Source organism: Pelodiscus sinensis, chromosome 27, assembly GCF_049634645.1.
Source record: "Pelodiscus sinensis isolate JC-2024 chromosome 27, ASM4963464v1, whole genome shotgun sequence".
Classification (NCBI taxonomy): domain Eukaryota; kingdom Metazoa; phylum Chordata; order Testudines; family Trionychidae; genus Pelodiscus; species Pelodiscus sinensis.
The window spans coordinates 8938890-8956098 of NC_134737.1; the positions used below are offsets into that span (position 1 = coordinate 8938890).

The 17209-nt window shown below is 50.3% G+C and overlaps 1 protein-coding gene across 1 annotated transcript; it reads left to right on the forward strand.

Moving 5' to 3' along the window:
- The first annotated feature begins 1714 nt into the window (after positions 1–1714).
- FMOD (fibromodulin) lies at positions 1715–16463 on the forward strand. The gene is made up of 3 exons (XM_006133110.4): positions 1715–2111; positions 6974–7966; positions 16144–16463. The coding sequence occupies exons 2-3, from the start codon at positions 6979–6981 to the stop codon at positions 16293–16295; spliced, it is 1140 nt and encodes a 379-aa protein (XP_006133172.2). The 5' UTR covers positions 1715–2111; positions 6974–6978; the 3' UTR covers positions 16296–16463.
- The last annotated feature ends 746 nt before the right edge of the window (positions 16464–17209 follow it).

Below are 17209 nucleotides of genomic sequence, written 5' to 3' on the forward strand. Positions count from 1 at the left end.
CCCAAAAAAGGTTGCCCACCCTTGGTCTATACATACACAGGGAGTGGTTCTCACTTCCCAACAGGTAATTTCCCATTCCGGTCCTTTCACCTTCTCCCCACTGCTGGAGACGGGCCACATCCACTCTGATTTCATTAGCATTGATGTCACATTCCCATCTCTGTCTCCTTTTTTTCCCCTCTTCAGCATCTGAGGAAGAGAGTTGTAGTTCACAAAAGCGTAGGCTCTCATACCCTAATACATGTGTTAAAAAGTACCACCAGACTCCTTGTTTTTGCTGAAACAGAGTAACATGCCTACTACCCCTCTGAAACCTTTTGGATACGTCTAGACTGCTCCCTCTTGTGCAAGACCCGTTCTACCTCTTTTTTTCAGGAAGAACTGCTCTTGCACAAAATGGCGGCTCATTAAGTATGCAAATGAGGTGCAGCAATATTCACTGCTTCACTTCATTTGCATATTTTCTTGTGCAAGAGGGGGCAGTCTAGATGTAGCCTTAAATTAACAGTTTTCCTTATTCCAGATGTGGAGACAAGGCCCTAAATATCTCTGAACCTCAGGTCACCACCTGTAAAATGGGAATAATAGTCCTGCTCTTACAGTATAGGAGTGTGATAAAGATTCAGGATTGTAAAATGGTCAATATAGTAATGGGGATTGGTGCGGGTACTAGTGTGCAGGGGATGCTGCGGCACCCCCTGGCTCTCCACTTAGCACCCTGGGTCCCAGTTACCGGCTCCAGCTGCTCTGTTGCCAGCGCCGTAAGTTGGGGTCCTAGGTTGAGCCCCGTACACCAGGGATCGCTACAGCTGGTCCCATGCCTGGAGTGCTGGCTGCTTGCCTTGCATGCTGGGGCTTTGTTCCTGGCCTCAGCTTGGGGTGGAGGTAGACAGGGATAAGAGGACTCAGCATCTTCCCCCGTTTAAAAATATTCCCACACCGCTGGTAAGGGGGACCTGAAATGTATAGAGACTCAAGACTCCCAAGTGCCCATCTGTGCTCTATGGGTGCGGCCGTCTACACGGCCCCGTAGGTCGAAATTGAGGTACGCAAGCTGACCTACACAAATGGCGTCGCTCATTTCGATGTTATTTCGAATGTGCTTATTTCAAAAATTTAAAAGGCGTTGTCTACACCACACTTCTTTTGAAATAAATCGCTATTTTGAAACGCCCCTTACTCCTCGTGGAATGAGGCTTACAGGGACGTCACAACAGCGAGCCCGTTATATTTTGAAATAACGGGCTTGCAGTTAAGACACAGGATAGCGAATTCAGGACACTGCCAGTATCCTGAAACAGCGCTGCAGTGCAGACGTAGCCTATGTGTCTTAGACATTTCTATGGCTCCCTTCCCCACAGTATCGAAGCAAGAAAATATGTTGCCTCCCGTGTGGGTTGGCAGAGAAGCACAGCCAGCAGGGTGTCCATGTGGCACCTTTCGGCGGCAGGTGAAACAAATTCTTAGTGTTACATTAGCTTCTCGGTATGTAGTTTATGTACCTTGGATGCCGCTTCGTTAGAATAAATATTTCTAGAAACATTCCTGTTTAATAGTAGAATTATAAAATATCAAGGCTTGCTGGTGACATGGCCATCAGATACAATCATTAGGCCATTCTGCCATCTCCCCAGCCACGAAAATCGTGAAGATGCTTTGCTTCTAAACAGCTCATCCAGAGCATCTTCCCCCCTCCAAAAGTCTGATTTATTTTTTTTAAACCCAGCCTCATCGTCTCTGTGTGATGAGAAACACAGGCGACCTCAGAAAAGTCGGTTCAAAACAACACCCACTGTTCCACTAACTTGTTCAACAGAGAGAGGCTGCAACCTGCCAAAGCCTCTGCAAGGAAAGACACCAGTGTGCAAGAGGAGAGCGGAAAAGCTGGTTGTTTATAACGTCAGGCAGCATTAGGGCATCTTCGCTCTACTCTGCGAGCTGTCTGCTACAGGGAAGCCGCTCCAAAAGGAAAATCCAGCAGTGCCCATGACCTGCAAGCACAATATTTGATCAGGACGGCGGGGCGGGCACCAACCCTGGCAAACTGAGACACACACATGCTCGTTAATACACAGGAGATCAGGCAGAAGAACACTGGGGCTCTGAGTCTGGTAAGTTGATTTCTGTGTTTATCGTGGGTTGGGACTTTTTTTTAAATTATTTGTTTGCCTACCTGTGCCGCAAAGGGAATGCTACCCCCTTGCCATGCAGGCGGCACGACACTGACACAGGGAACCAGGGGAATCACATGCCAACGACACGGATGGCACAGAGCTGGGGCAGCTTTGTGCCTTATTAACAATGCCTTTCTTCCTTTGATGACGTGTTACGTTCCGGGCAGGGAGGGGCAAGACAAGCTAGACAGATTCAAACCAGAGTCTACTCTCCTGATCCCACCACCACCCTCTCCACCCAGCACAACGCCTACATGGCTCTGCATTGGATTCTAGCGCCTCGTTAACAGTGTTGAGAAGGTGGCACTGATAGGGATGGAGGAAGCTCATGCTGTCCATTAACACCAGGTGCCCGTGCAAGGTGCCTTCTGCAGCACAACCCCAGTTAGATGGGCAGCCTGGGGAACCAGTACCCCTGACAGGACATGCCACCTGTTTTATCCTACACATGAAAGGGATGCAGACCCACTATGGACATGGAGCTGGACCAGGGCTGTAGATTGAGAGAGAATTGCCACAGACATAGCATTGGACAGAGGGAAACTGGGCTGTCTATGCAAGAGAGACCCCAGAGGAACAGCTAAACAGGGGGGAAAGACCCCCTTAGAATGGGGGGGTACATGCAGGAAGGCAGCCCTAGGAACACCACTGAATGCAGGAGAGATTCCCCCTTAGCAACAGTCCCATACCTGGGGAGACCCCTAGAAATTGGAACAGGCCCCCTAGGAATGATGCCAATCAGGAGGAGGGGGGCAGACCTCCTAGGAATAGTGCCACATTGGGGGAGGGGGAGGCAGACCCCCTAGGAATGGAGCAGCACAGTAGGAAAGATGGCTTTCCAGGGGGGTGGAGGAAGCCTATTTTCCGGGAAGCGGGGAGACTTTGCCAGTCAAGGTACCCCCAGGATAGGAGGAGAGCTGCTCTCTGAAACAGCCTGCATGCCTGGCTCCGGGCCGCACCCAGTTTCAGCAACGCACCACGTGTCACTGGCCCTGTTGGCAGCAGGAACTCCCGTACGCATGGAAAATGGAAGAAACCCAAGAGCCCAGCCACGGAGTGCCTCAATCCCTCTTTTCTTCCCACACCAGCAGCCTGCCAGCCAGCACTGCACCTAGGTGGCGATGTGCAGACTGGCTCAGCTCTGGACTGTACCCTCTTTGTCTAGCCCGCCGGGATTCCACATTCGGGCTGGAGCTATAAATATATCCCCCTTCCTGCAGCTCTGTCCTGTGGGTATGTCTGAGCCTCGGCCATGGACGCCATCGGGCCAGTACCAGCGACTCAGAGGCCTGCTGTGATCATTAGTCTGGGACCCTCCCTGAACAAAGACCTGGTTTGAACAGGCTGTCTACATGGCAGGGGCAGCAAATCCAGATCAGACTGTACCGTGGGCACCGCTGTACCTGTGTGCGCCCACTTAGGAGAGACCGCAATGCCGCCCAGCTGATTAGCAGAGAGCCCACAGCTTGCTTTGGTATTTCTCCTGGTAGTGCACATTAGGTGCACATAAAAAATTATTCTGCACATTGATGGAAAAGAGTGGAGGGAACATCGGTGGGCACCAATTTCACAGCTTTGCAAAACCCTGGGCTTGCCTGTAAGGGGCCTCTAATCCTCCACTATTACGTGGAGTACAGTAGCACCTGCTAAGAACATGGCTCCACCGCGCTAGGCGCTGTACATACCCACAGTGACAGTCCTTGTCCCACAAAGCCTACAGACTGAATGCCAGGCAGTGTTATTGCTACCCTATTCACAGATGGGGAACTGAGGCCCAGGGCGAGATACGGCGATGCAGGCAGACTGGCAGGGATGGGAGCTGCAGCCTAGGCCAGTGAGCAGCCTTCCCTTTCCGCAGAGCCAAACCTTCGCAATAAGCTGGACTCACACAATGCTCGGGGTAATTGGGAGCCTCAGGGAGCAGCCCCACTGGTTCCTGCTGTTCTGTGTTGACCCAGCACTTTGGGGGAGGTGCTGGCAGATTCCTTAGTCTGAAGGGCCCCTCTCCCTGCCTGAGCCCAGTCCTGCCCCCACCGGGAGTCTGCTCACTGGTTTCAGGAGCTCAGCCTGTGCCCACTGTGGCACGTAAGAGGAGGTGACTGAGAGGGTCAGGAAGGGACCTACAACCAGGATCAGACTCCTTTCTCCCCAGGCGTCTCAAGCCTTCCTTCTCCCTACCCCTTCCCACACGCTGCCCTGGTAGCTACATGTGGGGAGAACAATGCACATGACCCTGGCTCTCAGACTCCATCCAGCCCTGGGCAGGTGGTGTGATAGCTGGGGTGACTGGGCTAAGAACCCTCTCCCCAGACCACATGGTGGGAAGTTCCAGATTATGGTGATACAGCGGGAATGACCTAGTTAAAAGACCCTTATAATGAAGGGGCGGAACTCCCTGCTGCAGGACAAGGGAGCTTCTTTCAGCAGTGGACAGGTCCACTGAGCAGGGTGGGGTGTGTGCGCAAAGGGGGCAGTCGCCCCCCAGGCCCAGGAATTCAAGGGGGCCCAGGGCTCCTGGCCACTGCTGCTGCTACTGCCCTTTAAATCACCACCAGAGCACTCGGTGTGGATCTGCGAGTAAAGAGGAGGGGCGTCCCACCCTCTAAATCATGGGTTCCCAAACTGGGGGGCATGCCCCCCTGGGGGAGGCATGAAGAAATTCCAGGGGGGGTGCAAGGCGATCCAGCCACCCCCCCCTATCAAGTTTTGCTGCCCCGCTCAGTTCCTTTTTTTTTTTTTTTGCTCAACAAGTTTTGCTGCTATTTTTGGGGGGGCTGTGAGGGTTTTTCAAAAATCAAAAAGGGGGGGGCGTGATGCCAAAAAGTCTGGGAACCACTGCTCTAAGGGTATGTCTACACTACCCTCCTAGTTCGAACTAGGAGGGTAATGTAGGCATACCGCACTTGCAAATGAAGCCCGGGATTTGAATTTCCCGGGCTTCATTTGCATAAGCCGGGCGCCACCATTTTTTTAAATCCCGGCTCGTTCGAACCCCGTGCCGCGTGTAGCCGCGTGGCACGGGGTTCGAACGAGCCGGGATTTGAAAATGGTGGCACCCGGCTTATGCAAATGAAGCCCGGGAAATTCAAACCCCGGGCTTCATTTGCAAGTGCGGTATGCCTACATTACCCTCCTAGTTCGAACTAGGAGGGTAGTGTAGACATACCCTAAGTGATACAGTGGGCTGACTGCTCCTGGTCCCGCCCCTTCCACTCCAGGTCCCGCCCCTTCCACAAGCACAGAACCAGTCCTCCACACACCTTGCCCAGGGACCCACAGAGGTTGTCGGCTCCCCTGGAAGTGGACTATGCAATACCAGCTAGATGGTGATAAGGGAAATGTGGCGCTCAGAGTCCGTATTAGCCATCACTCCTTCCAGTGGAGCAGAGATTATAGAGGAGTCTGAATACCAAGTCCCTTATGCAGGGGTCAGCAGTCACACCCGAACCTCCCCCACTCAGTGCATCCTGGGGTATTTCCCGGGGGCATTCTAACTCTCTTCCATGCATGCTGTTCCATGCACTCAGCATTAGGGAACAGGCATAAGCCACTGTGGGGGCAGTTATAGGTCTTCATGGCCATGACATGTCAACATCTCATTGTCATAATGGGTGTCAACCTCTGAGCAACCTGGTAATGTAGGGATGTACTAACCCCATTGTACAGAAGTGGAACTGAGGCCCGGGGTAGATTGAGTCACCTACCCAAGTCACAAAAGTCATCTATGACACAGTCAGGAGGGGAAGCTAGGTTTCCCAAATCCCAATCTTTCCAATAGGCCACAACTCTTCCCCACAGAAACAGCTTTTGTCTCATTGCATCCAGATGTCCGGGTCTGTTACAGCAGCCTGATGAAATATTAACAGAAATAATTTCATGCCACTAATTTAGCTCCTTTTCTTCCACGTGCATATTATTCCCGAATAGACTTTGATCTTTATAAACATATTTGCCATGCAAAAGTTGATGGCAAATGGTTACTTCAGCCTTTGTGTTTAATATTGACTATTTATCACTTAAAACACTTGCTATTCACGAGGTCTAAAGTCACATGGTATTGTTTCTGCTTCCTGATTGGGTGACGCCTAAAGCGCTTCCAAGCAACCACTTAAAATGCAAATCTTTATACGGATCCATGTGCATAACATGTAAGTTTGCAATGTCAGATGGACATGTTAGTTCTTTTCTCAGCTTACCACTGAAGTGTTGTGTCACCTGGTATGTGTCGTTGGTGACTGTCTCTCCTCCATCCTGTGTACTTCTTGTCTATATATATTGCAAACTCTTTGAGAGCAGGAACTGTCTCTGTTACTATGTACAGCTCCTAGCACAATGGGGCTCCAATCTCATTGGTAGCCTCTGTTGACACTACTGTAATGATAATAAGTCATTGCGAACAAACCAGCCCTGGCAGAAATGTTCTCAAAAAACAAACAAAAGAGCGTCAAAGTAGTATTGGAGTATTTATCCAGCTCTATTACTGCATTTCAAGGGCACCCTCCCTCAGTGGTTATCACTCCTGGCTCGTATACAGCACTTTTCCTTAGCAGACTTCAAAGCATTTAAAAAAGAGGTCAGTGTGATTATCCCCATTATACAGATGGGGAAACTGAGATACAAGGAGAAGAAGTGACTTGTTACCCAGAAAACTAGTGATTGAGTCAGGAATAGAACCAACGTCTCCTGCCTCATCACGCTAAGCCCCATGCACCTCCCCATGATACACTCCCTCCTTCTTCCTATTTCTAGTCACTTGTGCCTGGCCTAATGTTGCTCATATTTTTCCTCCTTCCGTACAGGTTCCATGAGGTTCTGCAGGATGCACTGGGCTTCCATCCTGATAGCGGCTGGGCTGTGTGTGGTCTCCTTCGGCCAGTATGAAGAAGATGAAGACATGTACTGGTTGCATCATTACCTCCGCAGCCAGTCGTCCTATTATAACTACCTGCCGTTCTACGAGGAGGAGAGCCCCCCTTACCCTTACATCCCGGCTGAGTTCTCTAATCCAGAGCCCATCCCCGAGTCCGTTTCCCGGGAGTGCCCCCAGGAGTGCGAATGCCCCCCCAACTTCTCCACGGCGTTGTACTGCGACAGCCGCAGCCTGAGGTACCTCCCCTTTGTGCCTTCCAGGATGAAGTACGCCTACTTCCAGAACAACCAAATCACCGCTGTCCAAGAGGGGGCCTTCGACAACGCCACCACGCTGGAATGGATCGCATTGCACGGCAACCAGATAACCAGCGAGAAGATGGGCAAGAGGATCTTTGCCAAGCTCAAGCACCTGGAGAGGCTGTATCTGGATAACAACAACCTAACCAAGATGCCCAGCTTCCTGCCCAGGTCCCTGAGAGAGCTCCACCTGTCTTACAATCAGATCACCAGGATCCCAGCCAATGCTCTGGAGGGCTTGGAGAACCTCACTGCCCTGTACCTCAGCCACAACGAGATCCATGATATAGCAGCATCTCTCAAAGGGTTGAAGTCCTTGATCCTTGTTGACCTGAGCTACAATCACCTCAGGAAGGTCCCTGATGGCCTGCCAAGCTCTCTGGAGCAGCTGTACCTAGAGCACAACTACATCCACAGCATCCCTGATGAGTATTTCAAGGTGGCCCCCAAGCTGCTTTACATCAGGCTGTCCCACAACAGCTTGACCAGTGACGGGCTCTCCTCCAACACCTTCAACACCAGTAGCATCCTAGAGCTGGATCTGTCCTACAACAGGCTCCAGAAGATCCCCCGGGTTAGCACCCACCTCGAGAACCTCTACCTCCAAGGGAACCAAATCAATGGTGAGCAACATCTGACCAGCAACTCCTTGAGGCTAGCGGGTCGCATTGTCAAATGGTCAGGACAAGCAGTAGGGAAATGGGGAGCCGGGTTCTGCCACTGGTCTCAGGGTCTGATCAGAAGGCCTGGGACACACAAAACCTAAATTCCATCACTGTCTCTGCCACCGATTTCTTACATGGCCTTAAGCCAATCACGTCCCTACTCTATGTCTCCGTATTCCAACCGCTTCCCTCCTCCATGCCCCGCCCACATAGAATTTTCACAAAGTTCTTTGAGATGCTGGGATGGACACCGCTCGGGTAAGTGCAAGTTGCTATCCTTTCGCGCACTCGTGTCTGTGAGATTCTCTTTCTTCATTCTGGAAGCGGAGGCAGAACTCCAGAGAGAACTTCATGAGACAGACGTACGTTAATAGTTAAAAATACACTGGCTGAATTAAATGGTCAGAGATCAGAGGAGAAAGGCCAACTTAGGCACAAGGGATGTGGCTGCACTGAAGAAGGGGGACTGCCACTGAGAGATGTGGACATCAGAAAGCATAGCGTATAAGAATAGGATAGTATCCCTTTAAATATGTCATGGTGTCCTCTATATTATAAACCAGTGAGAGCAGCAGCCATGTGTAGGCGGCTAGACACGGGGTGTTTGTGTACCTTGAGTCAACACAATTATTTGGGACCCAGCTGTGCCCATGTGGTTTCCTTATATGAATTTTTGTTGTGCAAAGAGAAAAAAAACACAGAAAAGGTGCAGAAGGAACAGAAACTTGCCCTCTGTACGGCAGGGGAAAGACAATATTCGCACACACACAGGTTCACAATTGAGTAACCCTAGAGACATGCATTTAGCTCCCTGCACAAGGATGTAAACTGTGCAACACACCTGATTCTGTTCTCACGTAGGTAGGTGTAAATAAGAGTGATTCCACTGGTGTCAGTGGTGCAGGTGGGAGCAGAGTTGGGTCCAGGTGACACAGATTTGATCAGAAAGGAGGGGTAAGTGGCAAAGTGGTGTAACTTATGCCACACTTCAGCACTCAGCGTTAGAGCGGTCTGCCGCTGGGTCATTGGGGAATCCCACCGAAACACACTGAGCTTACATGGTCTGTCACACACACACACGCATACACACATATGTGTCCTATCATTGTCTCTTGTGAGGCAATGCACGAGGCTTTGGGGTCTCCAGGGTCCCCAGCACAGGTCACCTCCTGGGGCTCCATCAGTCACAGAGAGCCAAGCCGGCCCTTGGGGTCTCCAGCCTCTGTAGGTCAGGGCTGTAACCAGCCTTCAGCAGGAGTGTCCTTCCCCTCTGGTTTCCAGTGCTTCCTCCCTTTATACTGCTGTAGCATTTGGAGCATGCCCAGTACGGCTTAGGAGAAGGAACTTCTGTCCATAAAGTGGATTTAACCCCGTCTTGACTAGTGCAGGGTATGCCCACCCTGTCATAGGGGACCTGACTAGTAAGCACAATTCTATTAAACCCAATGGGGATTGTGCCTGCTTTCATCAGGCCTGAAGCTATCTCTGGATAATAGAACAGGGGCACCTTCCCATTTGCGTGCGTGGGCAGAGGCTGCTTTCTAAATGCCAGATCAGCACAAGGTTTGGTACTTTGCCACTTCTATGCCATCAGGGAAACTGCAGGCCCAGAATGGAGAGGGGGTGCAACCCTAAATTGTAGCTTGAATGCTGGCTAATTACTTAATAATGTCTACAACTATTCCCAACAGTGTCCCCTGCAAGGTAAGTGGTTGGGCGGCTGCCCAGGAGAGATTCACATGCTCCCCAGCTGATTAGCAGAGCGCCCACAGCCAGCAGCATGCGTGTCTATTCATGGTGCACATATGCTTTTGTATTGGTGCACATAACAAAATTTATTCTGCACATGCATGGAAAAAATAGAGGGAACATTGATTTCCAACACACATTGAACAAACATGGGAAGGAGGATACCTTCAGTCTATGACAGCATGTAACTGAAGCAATCCATATTGCGGGCTCCAGTTACCAGTACACCAAAGTTACTGGGTTTCCTAGATTAATCTTCATTCAGAGGGATCCCAAGAGGACACATGGAAAGAAGAAAGATTCTGGGTTTTGTGTGGTCCTTTCAGTCGGCCTATTTCCATCTCTCTCCTCATTGGGATTCATTAAACTTCTGCCATACGCATCTCTGAAATTTCTCCAATTTGGCACCACCGGGGAATTCAGTTTGGGGCCCATTTATTCTAACTCCTTGGCTCACCCGCAGCAGCTTGGATGTCATGGGAAGATTCTTTCACATTGGAAAGTCTCATGTCAGCATCTAGATTTCTCTCCAAATCATCCAAGTCACAGGAGCAAAATACCTATTCAAAATGTGGTGCCCCCTTTAAAGGCAAATGGAAAAAACTGGTTTGAGAGTCCAAATGTGCTATTTTGTGGTGGTTTGGGAACCTTTCACCTGATAGTCACCACTTCCAATCCGGACTGGGTCCATTGTCAGCCAAAAGCCATGAATGTTATTTTCAGTTCCCTGAAAGGAGTTTCATATTATTTATAATTGTTTTGATTGTAGACCCAACCAAGATCGAGACCTTATTGTGGTAGGGGCTGCATAGTTTTATGGTGAAAGATAGCCCTGCTCCAATGAGTTTGCATGCAAATTCTCCAAGGTATTTAGGTGTCTAGCTCTCATTTATTTCAGCTTGCCTATAAAGCAGAGTGTGCCAATTCAGAATAAGGCATTCCTATTTCAGAATAAGAGCATCCACACATAGAATGAATCAGGAATAGTTAATCTGGTTTAAATTCACATCCTACTGAGTCAGGCCAGAGGGCTACAGAGAGTAATAGAAGGGAAACACACTATGTTAGCCCCAGATTAAATAGGTCCCTGTTCCTAGGGTAAACTGGCTGTTGTAGAATCACCAGGACTCTGCTGGAAACAATCAAGGCAATCAGGCCAATTAAAACACCTGGAGCCAATTAGGAGGCTTCCTGACTCAAGGGAGCCAGACTAATCAGATCGTGTGTGGGCCAATTAAGAACCTGTTGAGAGTGATTTAAAAAAGGCTTCCTTTCTGTTTCCTTAGTATGCAAGGAAGGAGCTGAGGAGAGAAGCTGTTGTGCAGTGTGTGGGAGGAGAAAGTGCAAGTGGGTACCAAGGGGAGGTGCCTGCAACAAGGCAGGTGCTGGGAAGGCTGTGGGGAAGTAGCCCAGGGTATTGTAGCTGCCATACAGCAGTTATTGGAGGCATCTTCAGACAGCATTTTCACAGGGTCCCTGGGCTAGAACCCAGAGTAGAGGGTGGGCTGGGTTCCCCCCTACCCAGCCTCTCCCCATTTCAGTACCAGAAAGGACTGGCTTTGGGAAAGGGATTTGGTCACAGAGACTATGGAGTTTAGTTTCCCCTCTTTGCTCTATGCTGACCAGTGCTGGGAGTAGCTCAACAAACAGCAAGCTGGTGCCCTAGAGAAAATGCTTAAGGTGAGGGCCACTGTGAGCCTTTGAGGGAAACAATCTGCCTGAAAATGCAGGACTCACCAAGGCTGGGGAGGAACTTTGTCCACATTTTACTGGATTATTTTCTTGTGTTGACCAGCCATTTGGACTCTTCTGCCTCAGCTTGCTATCTGTCCTAGGCAGCTACCTACTGCACAGTGGACTTCTGAGGGCAAATCCATGGGTTTTTTTAAATTGGGGAGGAGGAGAGTGCTCAGTTACTATAATCATGAGGGCCATGTAAGCAAGCAATACACCCTAAGAGGGGCCCTTCCAACTTAGTGAAGACATGCTGTGTAGGAATCTTGCCCTGTCATTCTCTGTGCTGCCTCAGTGCTGTGATTAAACAGAAGCCTTTCATCTCCAGCCTCTTTCAGCCAGGCAAAAATCACTTGCATAAGAAATCAAATGGAATATTTATTTTTAAGCTGAATGACTGGAAAAATCCGCTCCCCTGACAAGCCTCTGCCAAGAGGATGCTCCGAGAAACCAGAGCAACAAACCGTGCTGCCTGCATCACGTTAATTAAGCAGCAGCGAAGCCAGCGACTGGTTCAGGGGAAGCACGTCGCCCCACAGTGGGGAGCTGATAGATGTGCAGAACAAGAACAGACGCCCAAGCGTTGGCTTGCAACAAGTGCAGCCATGGAGGCTGCACAAAGATGGCATTAAAACAAGCTGGCGTTTAAGCCCCTCTGTTTGAGCCATGCATTTTTATGGCTGCGTGTTAGCAGATGACACTAAGCTAAGGGGAGAGGTAGATATATGCTGGAGGGTAGGGAGAAGGTCCAGAGTGACCTAGACAAATTGGAGGATGGGGCCAAAAGAAATCTGATGAAGTTCAACAAGAAGTGCAGAGTCCTGCACTTGGGATGGAAGAATCCCAAGCATTGTAGCAGTTTGGCAGAAAAGGACCTGGGGATTATGGTGGATGTGAAGCTGGATATGAGTCAACACGGTGCCCTTGTAGCCAAGAAGCTAATAGCATATTAAGGTGCATTAGTAGGAGCATTGCCAGCAGATCTAGGGAGGTGATTATTCCCCTTTACTCAGCACATCTGGAGTATTGCGTCCAATTCTGCACGCACTCATGCACACACCCCGCCATTACAGAAAGGATGTGGACCCCACTCCAACAGAGGGCCACAAAACTGATGAGGGGGCTGGAGCGCATGACTTTTGAGAAGAGGCTGAAGGCTTTGGGCTTAGTTAGTCTAGAGAAGAGAAAAGTGAGGGGGGATTTGATAGTAGCCTTCAAGGGGGAGGAGGTTCCAAAGAGGATGGAGAGAGGCTGTTCTCAGTGGTGACAGATGATAGAATGAGGAACAATGGTCTCAAGGTGTGTGTGTGTGGGGAGGGGGAGTCTAGATTGCCTTCCCAAGGGAACCCTCGCCCATGCCTGATGTGCAGGGCCAGGAGCTGGGAGATGGGGTTGGTAGCAGGGCTCACTCTGGGTGCGTAGCCAGCATCAGAACTCCTGGGCATGGGGAGGCAGCCAGGAGATCCTGGTTGCTAGACTGGGAGCTTGGGGGTGTTGCAGCTGCTCCCTGCACCCATATCTCCTGTGCCTATGGTTGGAGCTTACAGACGTGACTGCAGTGTTCCCATCTACGTAATTATCTCGAGATACTCTACACACTAGTACTTGAGTATTTTGTTCTGTACTTAGTACTTCAGTGTAAGTGCCTTTTAAAGGTCCTTAGATAATATTAGCTGCAAATACTTACTCAAAAGAGCTGTTTGAAACAATCACACACTCACCCCGCCAGCTCTCCCAGAGTCAAGCTGGCCCCCAGAACGCATTGGCCTCGCTGAGGAGTTTCAGGCTCCAAGTTCCAGTTGCTGGGGCTTTTTTTTTTTTTTGGTTGGCCCTGCTGTTCCACCACCAGGGGAGAGGGTGGCTTTGCCTCCTCCCCCTTCATTTCTGATTGGTCAGTCCAACCAACAGCAGGAGACACGGTCCACGGTCCAGCCACAGTAAGGTGGCTTGTTCACAGCAGCTGGGTTAACTCCAAAGCATGAGGCCCCCTTGTATGGATCCTTCTCTGCAGCAGAGAGTCTGTGACAGGCCAGTGTCCAAAGGAAAAACAGACAAGCTATCTATAAGAATTAACTTAAGCCTCATCATATGGGTTGGAAGAATTTTCAGGAGTACTTAGAAATACGTAAACTCAATTTCTACAGCATACAGATACTGCTAGGTAGCTCTGTAATGGTGTGCTTGAAACTTATACAGAAGTCCTTTTTATCAGCGTGTGTCAGAGCAGGAAAATGGAGTCAGTAGGAGATAAAGTGGACTTGACCTAACAACATAAGAATGGCCATACTACGTCAGACTAAAGGTTCATCTAACCCAGTGTCCTGTCTCTAGACAGTGGCCTATGCCAGGTGCCCCAAAGGGAATGAACAGAACAGGGAATCATCAAGCAATCCATCCCATGCACCCCATTCCCAGCATCTGAAAAACAGAGGTTAGAGATACCATCCTTGCCCATCCTGGCTAATAGCCATTGATGGACCTAACCTCCATGAATTTATCTAGTTCCTTTTTGAACCCTGTTAAAGTCCTGGCCTTTATAACATCCTCTGGCAAGGAGTTCCACAGATTGATTGTGCATTGCTTGGAGAAATACTTCCTTTTGTTTGTTTTAAATCTGCTGCCTATTCATTTCATTTGGTGACCCTTCGTTTTTATGTTATGGGAACAAGTAAATAACTTTTCCTTATTCACTTTCTCCACACCTGTCATGATTTTATAAATCTCTATCATACTCCCCTCCCCTTAGTCTCCTCTTTTCTAAGCTGAAAAGTCCCAGTCTTTTTAATCTTTAGTGAAAGAATAAGCAGAGGCAGGAATAGAACTCACTTTTCCCACCTTCCTGCTCCTATCCATTAGCCAGGGCTACTCCCCCTATGAAAGAGTTCTACAAGAGGCTGGGAGAGGGTTAGCGCCTATTCCCTGACCCACTGTCCCCTGGTGGTGCTAGAAAAATGGAGTCCAGGTTGCCTTCCTAGCTTTCAATATGGAACATCTGTGCTAGCCAATCCTCTCTCCCTCATTAGCAATGGGTTAAGTCTCTGCCAAGCCCTGGAGCTTTGCTGCCCCCTGGCAGCTTTCTTCCTTCCCAACACACCCTCTCCCACAATGCAGCAGGTTTATCCAGGTTTGCTGTAGCTCCAGTGGGATCACAACAAACAGCCCCCTTCACAACTAGCAGAGAAATCTGGCTAGAAATAAGAGGATCAGCTGCGAATTCCAATCTATTTCCCTTCCCTATGTTACCGGGAGAGCAGGGTCAATTCTCCACCAGTTACACTAATGTAACTGCATGGACATCAGTCGGGTTACTCCGGATTTACAGAGGAATAAGTGCGAGGAGAATCTGAAAGAGTAGACAATGCCCTGGCTAGTGATTTTGGTAGTTGCTGGGTGCCCAGTGTAAAGGGTGCAGATTTGCTCCGCAGAGTCAGAAAATCAGGCCTCCTGAAGGTATCGCAAAATCATTCCTTGCCCCTTGTGCAAAGCAATACATGTTCCAACCCTTCCCCCTGAGGTAACCCGAGTGTGGTTTTAGTTGGGGATGGGGCTTGCACGGAGGAGAAGGGGGCAGAGTGGTTCTCAACTGAACTACAAAAGCTGTGTCTGCAATCATGGAATCACCAGGTGGGAAGAGACCTCAGGAAGCCATTGAGTCCAACCTCCTACTAAAAGCAGGACCAACCCAACTAATTAATCCAGCCAGGGCTTTGTCAAGCCAGGACTTAAAAATCTCTAGGAATGGAGATTCCGCCCCCTCCCTAGGAACCCATTCCAGTGCCTCCCCACCTTCCTAGGGAAATAGTTTTTCCTAATGCAACACAGACCTCCCCCAGTGCAACTTGAGACCATTACTCCTTGTTCTGTCATCTGTCACCACTGAACAGCCTCTCTCCATCCTCTTTGGCACCCTCCTTCAGGGAGCTGAAGGCTGCTATCAAATCCCCCCTCAATAAAATGTGCTATCTAAAAAAGTGTATTACCATAGTGCCTAAGCGTTCTACTCATCATGGGTGCTCCGGGGCTGGAGCACCCAAGGGGGAAAGTTAGTGGGGGGGGGGGGGGGGGGCGTGAGCCTCCTGCTCATGCCTCTCACTGGTGGCCTCGCTGACCAACTCCTAACCTCACCCCACGTCCCACCTAGCGCTTCTGGGAGTGTCCCAAACAGCTGATGTGCAGTGTTCAGGAAGCTCTGGGAGGGATGGGGAGGAGTAGGTACAGGGCACACTTGGGGGAGGAGGTCGGAAGAGGTGGGGCAGGGGCTTGGAGGAAGGGGTGGAATGGGGTAGGGCCTGGGGAGTTGAGCAGCCTTTGCCCCCCAGCTAGAAGAGACATCGGTGCCTAAGGTCACGTCCACTGTTATGACAATTACCAGGGGCGGCCCATCTACATAGGCGAACCTAGGGCGCCAAGTTAAATGGGGCACCAAATGGTGGCGCAATATCATTGAGGTGGGGGCGCTGATTGCATGGTTCACTTAGGGCGCCAGTTGCTGGCAGACAGTCTAGGGCCGCTCCTGACCATTACTACCCACAGTGCTGTTAGCAGTGGTCTGCCCTCCACGGGGCTCTTTTCCATCAGGATGGCAGGAGCGCTAACTAGCGAGTTCTGGACTCCCACTGTGTCTTAGAACCTGTCTCCTTTTCCCCCTGCAGAATTCTCCATCAACAGCTTCTGCACCGTCGTCGACGTCATGAACTTTTCCAGGCTCCAGGTCTTGCGGCTGGAGGGGAACGAGCTGCAACGCAACGCAGTGCCCCCCGATGCTCCCCTCTGCCTGAGGCATGCTAATGTCATTGAGATTTAACCCCGTGCTCGCCCCCTGGTCCTCCAGGCACCCATGCCAGCTGGCCAGGCTGGGGGAGGCCTTCACGCTCATTTTAACGCAGCTTGATTTGATTTCTGCAATAGCGTAATATGGCTGCACAATAGCAGCCGACATGCAGGGTTCCCTGCTGAAGTAGGAGGAAGGTTTCATTAGCTCCGCCCACTAGCTGCTAACCCCTTTTGGCCTATCAGGTCAGTCCAGTATGGGGGCAAGTCTCTGCTTTGTCCTATAAAACCCCTCCCATTCCCTTTCTCTCTAGGCAGCCAATCAGTTCTCTCGATCATTCCCCACCCTTGTCTTGCTGCATGTGGGTCTGCACGGCTCCCACCATCGTGGGTGGGTTGCCTAGAGGGAACTCAAAGGGACTCAGATAAACTGCATTGGATTTGAAAGTTTGACGCCACCTGGGGTGTTTTGGGGGGTGCTTATTCTGGGTCGGAGGAACCGTAGCTAAGGGATCCGAGACAGGGGGAGGAGAGGAATTCACATTTTTAAAAGGTGGAAAAACAGAGCAGGACATGGGTCTGGGTGAGGGTCATTTGAGGAGGAAAGGTGCAGAGAGAGGAAGGGCGAGAGGGAAATTCTAATGGAAAAATAGCTATAATCCACGGGTCAGAACTTCACCAGGTGTAAATAGGTGTAGTGACACGGACGCCAATAAAATGATGCTGATTCACACCCGTGTACCTCCTGCATTTATAGGTCTCTGACCTGAGACTGCTGCGCTTCCAGGGGACTAGCCGCTGAACATTCGCCGCAGGCGTCTGTGCAGCTAGCACCATGTAGGAGCTGGTTTATAATGGGGAACTAGGGGGGAGTGAGCAGGAATTTGTGTGGTTCAAAGGTTTGCAGGCTCGTTTTTCAAGGCCCATGCTTAGCTTCCCTCCTCAGGA

Coding starts and splice junctions, on each gene's coding strand:
- FMOD (XM_006133110.4), top strand. CDS start 6,979: ATGAGGTTCTGCAGGATGCACTGGGCTTCCATCCTGATAGCGGCTGGG. Junction 7,967..16,143: donor CCAAGGGAACCAAATCAATG/GTGAGCAACATC, acceptor TTCCCCCTGCAG/AATTCTCCATCAACAGCTTC.